Source organism: Crocuta crocuta, unplaced genomic scaffold, assembly GCF_008692635.1.
Source record: "Crocuta crocuta isolate KB4526 unplaced genomic scaffold, BGI_CrCroc_1.0 scaffold407, whole genome shotgun sequence".
In the NCBI taxonomy this organism is placed as follows: Eukaryota; Metazoa; Chordata; class Mammalia; order Carnivora; family Hyaenidae; genus Crocuta; species Crocuta crocuta.
Genome location: NW_027551557.1, coordinates 3,434,115 through 3,443,305, shown reverse-complemented (window position 1 = coordinate 3,443,305; position 9,191 = coordinate 3,434,115). Strand labels below are relative to the sequence as shown.

The 9,191-nt window shown below is 42.4% G+C and overlaps 1 protein-coding gene across 8 annotated transcripts in view; it reads right to left on the bottom strand.

Annotated features, from left to right (window-relative positions):
* The window catches only part of PLCB4 (phospholipase C beta 4), a 166,992-nt gene that overhangs the window by 127,110 nt on the left and 30,691 nt on the right, over window positions 1-9,191 (bottom strand). For 4 of the 8 annotated variants that reach the window (XM_077749137.1, XM_077749139.1, XM_077749138.1 and 1 more), the window contains exon 1: window positions 6,071-6,152. The exons of the other annotated variants lie outside the window; for them this stretch is intronic. In XM_077749137.1, the coding sequence (XP_077605263.1) occupies window positions 6,071-6,100 (30 nt within the window). In that variant the 5' untranslated portion in view covers window positions 6,101-6,152. Of the gene's footprint in view, window positions 1-6,070; window positions 6,153-9,191 lie in introns of those variants that run through there. 8 annotated transcript variants of the gene reach the window in all.

The window sequence follows — 9,191 nt, the reverse complement described above, 5'->3', positions numbered from 1 at the left end:
GGGCTGGTTTTATTACAGTTGAGAAAAAAACTGGAAAACACCATCATGTGACTACTGCTACTCAGGGCCTTCTAAGCTACATAACACACCCACTTATTACCCAAAAGCACAGGTGTTTGAGGAAGAAGTGCCAGCAATCTGTTAGCCATTCCTTTTAACAGAGGGTTTTTAAAGAGGAAATAGAAGCTACATTTTCTCAGTGGAATGACGGGAAGGATTTAGACAAGCAGAATAGTAATGATCTACATTAGAAAGAGGGAAGACCCCAGTTTAAAACCTCCAGTCCTGTCACGGATTCTCAGCAACAGTCCCATGACATCTTGCAAAGTGACTCTAAAAATAACACCACGGAATCCCAGATCTTTTGACTGTCAGTGCACCACATTTTCTCAGGCTTTTTGTCCAAAGAGCGTTTCCCTAACTTTTTTTGGAGCTACACCATGCAAAACTGCAGGTGTATAGCAATGAGAGTTAGACATACTTATCACCTGGGTTAGAATTTATTGATCCCGTCAATATAAGGACCTCAGGAAAATGGGCATTTATCGAGCACCTACTGAATGCTGGGCACCTACCATTCTAAATGCTGGGGATGCAGGATGTTGCTCAGACGTCAGGAGAGGAAGTGAATAAATGAGTAAATGATATGTAAATAGTGATGACTGCCATGAAGACAACATGGCAAGATAAGGAGGGAGAGCCGCAGGAGGGCAAGAATGGGAGCTAAGGAGATATTCCAGCAGAGCCGTGAGAAACGGGAACAAGAGAGCAGTGCATGTAACTGGGGGAAGAGTTTATTCTGGGCAGAAGAAACAGCAAATGTAAAGTCCCTGGAGCTCGAGGGAGATACAGAAGCGCAGAGAGGGGGAAGCAGGCAGAAAGGAAAAGAGAGGGAAGGTGGCTTCTTGTAGGGCCCTGTAAGTCTTACAGTGATAGTATCTGAATCCCGTTATAAAAGCATCGCTCCAGCTGCTATTTTGAGAACAGAGTAATGGAGTTAAGTCCAAGGCCGAGAAACCGGCTAGGGGAGACGGGACACTGGCCTGGCTCGTGCTGTAGTGATGGCAGTGATGAGAAGCAGCTAGATTCCTGACACAAGGCTGTCCCTTTGTACTGGGCTGACGCAGCAGATAAGGAAGGTGCTAATGGTTTCAGCCGCCTGCAAAGACTGTGGGCGAAGGGTCTAGATTTGGACGTAAGTTTACAGTACCATTAGACATTTATTGTGCAGGGGAGAAAGGATGTAGCACTGAGCTCACAGCTTCCAAAGAGGTACAGTGGCATGGCAAGTTCTTGGCTCTTTAAGCAGAGAAGGCGGCTGAAGAAAATACAAGCCAAGCTACAAAGATGTCTTTTATACCCATGTCTTCTTTTACTGAAGGAAAGCACAATCCTATTTTCACAGTCATGTGTACTGGAAAATATTTTGTATTTATTTGAAACCTCAACTCTGGGAAACTCAGATACTATGCAAAATAGTATGCACTCTTAAGGGCAGCCTGGGTGACTCAGTCAGTTAAGCTTCTGACTCTTGATATTGGCTCAGGTCATGGTCTCACAGTTCGTGAGTTCAAATCCCATGTTGGGCTACGCATGGTGACTGGGGAGCCTGCTTGGGATTCTCTCTCTGTCCTTCTCCTGTTCACGCTCTCTCTCTCAAAATAAATAAACTTAAATAAAATAAAATACCCACTTGAAATTTAAAAAAATAGCAGAGAACTTCTTGGGGTAGAATGTAAAATGGCTTGCTCAAAGTCAGGAAAAGCTCCTCCTCCATGTGAAAGCTGGTCCTCCACAGAGACTACATGAGGCTGAGAACTTGGCTCATTTGCCTGGGTGAAAGGTTTCGTAAAGTGTTTTTTCAGAATGAGCAGGTTGTAAAGTGTCCTGAGAGCCCAGGAAAGAACAGCATCAAGAATCTCATTGGTTAAATACTCCTAAGCAAATTCTATACTACAAACTCTCTCAACTGATCTCTCACTAGTCAGACCAGCGCTTGTCAAAAATCTCATAAAACAAGCAAATACTCTGACCCCCCAGGGAATGTTACCCTCTCACAGTTAGGAAGCTACTGTCCAATATGCTGGACCTTTGTTCTCACCTGGCATGCTTACTATAAGTTACTTATGTTTGTTTCCAAACCTGTTCATATCCATTATAATAAAAAATTATAGGAACCAAGGGTGCCTGGGTGGCTCACTCAGTTAAGCATCCATCCAACTTTGGCTAAGATCATGATCTCATGGTTCGTGAGTTGGAACCCTGTGTCAGGCTCTCTGCTATCAGTGCGGAGCCCACTTCATATCCTCTGTCCCCCAATCTCTCTGCCCCTCCTGTTTATGCTCTTTCAAAAATAAATAAAAACATAAAAAACTATACGAACTAATGAAATATGCTAATGGAAAGAAAGAGAATTGTTTCTCTCAGTTGGATATTTTGGAAAGATTTCTTTAAAGGCAAGTTGCTCAATGTGTTTTTTTTCAAACTGTGTGCACATCTATAGGATTAGAGAAACAAGTAGGATTCAGCACTCCCATTGATCCATGTGTGTCTTTAAAAGCCTCACTTCAACTTTAAAGAAACCAAACTGGATATTTGAGGCAATGAATGCCTCACGGAGAGATACAGGCAAAAACGACATGGACCTCAATCCACAGACCAATACTGAATGAAGATACTTCATCCCTGATATTAAGAGATTGGCCAACAGCTGAATCACATTTATTTGCTTCCAGTGAAAAGAAAGTGTTAAGGTCTGTACATGTTATTTAAAAAAAATGAAGGCTTGTGGGGGTACCTGGGTGGCTTAGTTGGTTGGGCGTCCGACTTCAGCTCAGGTCATGATCTCACGGTTCGTGGGTTCGAGCCCCGCGTCGGGCTCTGTGCTGACAGCCAGCTCAGAGCCTGGAGCCTGCTTCAGATTCTGTATCTCACTCTCTCTCTGACCCTCCCCTGCTCATGCTGTCTCTCTCTCTCTCTCAGAAATATATAAAACATTTAAAAAAATGATGACTTGCTTTAACTGACTTTTGTGATAAACTGACCAGGAACACGGGGCAAGAATAGAAGGGCAGTTAGCATGTCCTCTGGCACCATGATTCTAGGCTCATAGCCTATAATCATGCTTGAGTGGTATCACAGAGTCACAAGTGCCATTTCAGACACACTGGGACACCTCTACATTTCTCACTTGACCAGACTGAATTTGTGAGTTCTGCCATCATTGTGACCTGAGGTCATTACATCTGTTGTATTCTGTATAAGTCCTCTCACCTTGATGGCTTGTGTGTACTGTTAGGGATCGTAACACAAACTGAGGAATAGGAATAAGATGGTAGCGATGGGGGAAGATGTTGTCAGTGCAGGAGGTAGCATATGATTTGAATTCATACAGTTATGCTAAGTTTTGATATCAGGAAGTAGGCAAGATTATTCACATGTCTGTACACTGAGTGAACGAGTTTTTTCACTCTCTTCTCTTCCACATGTCGAAGCTTCAGTGGAAATGCTACCAAGAAAAAAAAACCCAAATCTTAACTTTTAGTACACACCCTCTATCTCAAAGATAGACATATATATATATACTACCTACTCATGAGTATAGGTGTCAGAGTGGGGTTCTTAAACAAAATGGACTAAGATTGATAGCAATCAAACCATGGAAAACAAAAATGTTATGGAATTTACTGATTTAAGCCATCTTCCCAGGACTTGTACTCAGTCAGGGCATCAGGTGGGGTGGCATGGCCAGAGTATCACATGGGAAGTGAGAAGCCCTGAGTCTTTAAACCCAACTCTGGCCCAGTCCACTGTGTAGTCTTAGGTGAGTTCTGTTAACTCCTTGGCCTCATTCTCCTCATTTGAAAAATGAAGTGGTAGAAGTGCTTTGTAAACTCCATTTCCTGCTCTAATAATATTCTGTGACCCTACGATCCTAATAGCTAATGCTCATCGAAGGCTTTCAATGAGGGACACCGTATCAAGCACTTTCCAAGTAGTAATTCACACAATCCTCATGACAATCCTAATAGCAGATACCTTGATATTATTCCCATTTTACAGATGAAGAAAATGAGGCAGAGAGAGGTAAGTTGTGTGCCTAAATCACACAGCTGCTGAAGGGGAAAGCCAGGATTTGAGCCCAGGCAATCGGATCCCAAAGCCCAAGCTTATATTGAGTCACACTGCTTCTTGCAATATGATGAGCTGATAAAAGCCAGGAAACCCAGGTCTATAGAACTGTTTTTTTTACAAAATGTCGGGCAGCTCAATATCTGTATCTGATTAACGAGACTTTTTATTTGTGGGTGGTCAGCATGGGTTTCTGGGATTGAATGTTGCTATGGCAAACAGCCGCTAAAAAAGACCTCTGTAGAAAATATGCAGGTGTAAACACCAAAAAGCAGGAACAATATATGCTGACATCATCAGGGTTCAAGAAACCATTCAAACTGGTGTTGATCAAAGCAAGATAATAAAAGAACTTGAAGGCTTTGCAGTATCTATTTTCCCCGAGTGAAACAGCCTGGAACAACAGGACAAAACCCACAAAACCACCACAAGACAGAAACAAAGGCTTCCCTGTAACATGGAGCGTCCATTCATTCCTGGCTCCAAAGCCTAAGTCCGGCAGCTTCTCAGACTTCACCCCACACCTGAGTCATCTGGGGTGGGGGCGGTCTTGTTAAAAAAGCGAAGATTCTGGATCAGTGGGTCTGGGTGGATTGGAGACTCTAAGGGGTAAGGAGCTCCTAGGTGAGGCTGTGTTGCTGGAAGGTGGACCATACTTTGTGAGTGGGAGTAAAGAGCCTACAGGCTCCTGGAGTCTGCAGAACTCACTTCTGCCACCAGTTAGCCCTGGGTGCTGGGTTTAGTCTTCTAGGTTTGGTTTTGTCAGCTGATCTTACCTGTACATTCCCATCTAGCTCTAAATGATGACTTTCCTCTTCAAGTGTCTGCAATGATGACTTTCTTATTTAATCCTACACTGTAGATTAAGTGAGAAAATGAAATGCCTCCCTTAGCCCCCAAACCCAGGTCTCTGCAATGGGAGAATCAAGGCTACGTCCTCCTCACACCTACTACAGAAAGACAGTGAGAACTCTGCTCAGAGGGAAAACCACCCTGAAGACAAATGACTTGCAGCAAAGTGATTTATGTTGGAGGCTTTCTACTTTGGCCAAAGTCTCCTTCAGACTTTCTTGCCAGGCAATGGTATACTAGGTGTGGTATTAAAAGCTAGATCATCATCCAATACTTCAGTAACTTATAGGGACAGGGAGTGGAGCTTGAGAATCATTACCATCTAGACCTGAGCTCTCTACTGTGGTAGCCATTAGCCATATGTAGCTATTGAGCACTTCAGATGTAGCTAGTCTGAATTGAAAACACACATCACATTTTGAAGACTTGGTATTAAATTAATTAATTAATTAATTTAAAAAAGACTTAGTATTAAAAAATGTAAAATATGTCATTAATGAATTTTACTTTGATTTCACATTAAAATGATGATATTTTGGGTATGCTGTGCTGAATAAACTATTTTATTGAAACTAATTTCACCTACTCCTTCTTCCTCTTTAAATGCGGCTGCTAGAAGAATGTAAATGATAACTGTGGCTTGATTTGTATTTCTACCAGGCAGTGCTGATCTAGCCCCCTGCTATTCATGTGGTTCTCCAACCAGCATCATTGCCATCAGCTAGGAACCTGTTAGGGAGAATTTTGTCCCCATCTCCGACCTACTGAATCAGAATGTGCATTTTAACAAATTCCCGGGCAACTCCGCTGCACATTCTAGCGTGAGAGAGGTGCTGGGTTACTTTTCCCTACAACAGAGGTATGTGGATTCTTGGTATATGTAAGTGATACACTAAAAGAGTATGGTGCTTGCTGAACTTTCTACAACAACGTTCCAGCTAGGCAATGGAAATAGATTTTTTAAATGTTGAATTAAATTACTATACAACTTTAATATATAAATCAAAATGGCATTATACATAATGATTATGCACACCACCTATTAACATACGGGGGGAAAGGGAGAGAGGTTTTTCAGTGAGGCTACCTTAGTTACTTCCGGATTTTCAGCCACCATGTATGTGAAACTGATGTTCACCAGATCTGTGCCACTGCAGACACACACTATTCGCCCTTCTAGATCATTCTCTGACTTTCCAACAGCTTCAAGAGCGGCCAGGATTTTGGGATCCTGTATAGACATATACAGACAGGAAAAAATCATTAGATCAAAGCCTGGAGGAAACGTTGCTCATTTGATGTAAAAATACACAGAAGGACAGATGTTTTCTTTCCACCTAGAATGCCAATATCTAGCAGTATTCTAAAGCTTGTAGTGGTAAAACTTGTGACACTACACATTACTTGAACTCATTTGGTAAAAAAGGTATTATAATACTATTGATTTAGAAAACTAGGTGTGAGGNGGGCTGGTTTTATTACAGTTGAGAAAAAAACTGGAAAACACCATCATGTGACTACTGCTACTCAGGGCCTTCTAAGCTACATAACACACCCACTTATTACCCAAAAGCACAGGTGTTTGAGGAAGAAGTGCCAGCAATCTGTTAGCCATTCCTTTTAACAGAGGGTTTTTAAAGAGGAAATAGAAGCTACATTTTCTCAGTGGAATGACGGGAAGGATTTAGACAAGCAGAATAGTAATGATCTACATTAGAAAGAGGGAAGACCCCAGTTTAAAACCTCCAGTCCTGTCACGGATTCTCAGCAACAGTCCCATGACATCTTGCAAAGTGACTCTAAAAATAACACCACGGAATCCCAGATCTTTTGACTGTCAGTGCACCACATTTTCTCAGGCTTTTTGTCCAAAGAGCGTTTCCCTAACTTTTTTTGGAGCTACACCATGCAAAACTGCAGGTGTATAGCAATGAGAGTTAGACATACTTATCACCTGGGTTAGAATTTATTGATCCCGTCAATATAAGGACCTCAGGAAAATGGGCATTTATCGAGCACCTACTGAATGCTGGGCACCTACCATTCTAAATGCTGGGGATGCAGGATGTTGCTCAGACGTCAGGAGAGGAAGTGAATAAATGAGTAAATGATATGTAAATAGTGATGACTGCCATGAAGACAACATGGCAAGATAAGGAGGGAGAGCCGCAGGAGGGCAAGAATGGGAGCTAAGGAGATATTCCAGCAGAGCCGTGAGAAACGGGAACAAGAGAGCAGTGCATGTAACTGGGGGAAGAGTTTATTCTGGGCAGAAGAAACAGCAAATGTAAAGTCCCTGGAGCTCGAGGGAGATACAGAAGCGCAGAGAGGGGGAAGCAGGCAGAAAGGAAAAGAGAGGGAAGGTGGCTTCTTGTAGGGCCCTGTAAGTCTTACAGTGATAGTATCTGAATCCCGTTATAAAAGCATCGCTCCAGCTGCTATTTTGAGAACAGAGTAATGGAGTTAAGTCCAAGGCCGAGAAACCGGCTAGGGGAGACGGGACACTGGCCTGGCTCGTGCTGTAGTGATGGCAGTGATGAGAAGCAGCTAGATTCCTGACACAAGGCTGTCCCTTTGTACTGGGCTGACGCAGCAGATAAGGAAGGTGCTAATGGTTTCAGCCGCCTGCAAAGACTGTGGGCGAAGGGTCTAGATTTGGACGTAAGTTTACAGTACCATTAGACATTTATTGTGCAGGGGAGAAAGGATGTAGCACTGAGCTCACAGCTTCCAAAGAGGTACAGTGGCATGGCAAGTTCTTGGCTCTTTAAGCAGAGAAGGCGGCTGAAGAAAATACAAGCCAAGCTACAAAGATGTCTTTTATACCCATGTCTTCTTTTACTGAAGGAAAGCACAATCCTATTTTCACAGTCATGTGTACTGGAAAATATTTTGTATTTATTTGAAACCTCAACTCTGGGAAACTCAGATACTATGCAAAATAGTATGCACTCTTAAGGGCAGCCTGGGTGACTCAGTCAGTTAAGCTTCTGACTCTTGATATTGGCTCAGGTCATGGTCTCACAGTTCGTGAGTTCAAATCCCATGTTGGGCTACGCATGGTGACTGGGGAGCCTGCTTGGGATTCTCTCTCTGTCCTTCTCCTGTTCACGCTCTCTCTCTCAAAATAAATAAACTTAAATAAAATAAAATACCCACTTGAAATTTAAAAAAATAGCAGAGAACTTCTTGGGGTAGAATGTAAAATGGCTTGCTCAAAGTCAGGAAAAGCTCCTCCTCCATGTGAAAGCTGGTCCTCCACAGAGACTACATGAGGCTGAGAACTTGGCTCATTTGCCTGGGTGAAAGGTTTCGTAAAGTGTTTTTTCAGAATGAGCAGGTTGTAAAGTGTCCTGAGAGCCCAGGAAAGAACAGCATCAAGAATCTCATTGGTTAAATACTCCTAAGCAAATTCTATACTACAAACTCTCTCAACTGATCTCTCACTAGTCAGACCAGCGCTTGTCAAAAATCTCATAAAACAAGCAAATACTCTGACCCCCCAGGGAATGTTACCCTCTCACAGTTAGGAAGCTACTGTCCAATATGCTGGACCTTTGTTCTCACCTGGCATGCTTACTATAAGTTACTTATGTTTGTTTCCAAACCTGTTCATATCCATTATAATAAAAAATTATAGGAACCAAGGGTGCCTGGGTGGCTCACTCAGTTAAGCATCCATCCAACTTTGGCTAAGATCATGATCTCATGGTTCGTGAGTTGGAACCCTGTGTCAGGCTCTCTGCTATCAGTGCGGAGCCCACTTCATATCCTCTGTCCCCCAATCTCTCTGCCCCTCCTGTTTATGCTCTTTCAAAAATAAATAAAAACATAAAAAACTATACGAACTAATGAAATATGCTAATGGAAAGAAAGAGAATTGTTTCTCTCAGTTGGATATTTTGGAAAGATTTCTTTAAAGGCAAGTTGCTCAATGTGTTTTTTTTCAAACTGTGTGCACATCTATAGGATTAGAGAAACAAGTAGGATTCAGCACTCCCATTGATCCATGTGTGTCTTTAAAAGCCTCACTTCAACTTTAAAGAAACCAAACTGGATATTTGAGGCAATGAATGCCTCACGGAGAGATACAGGCAAAAACGACATGGACCTCAATCCACAGACCAATACTGAATGAAGATACTTCATCCCTGATATTAAGAGATTGGCCAACAGCTGAATCACATTTATTTGCTTCCAGTGAAAAG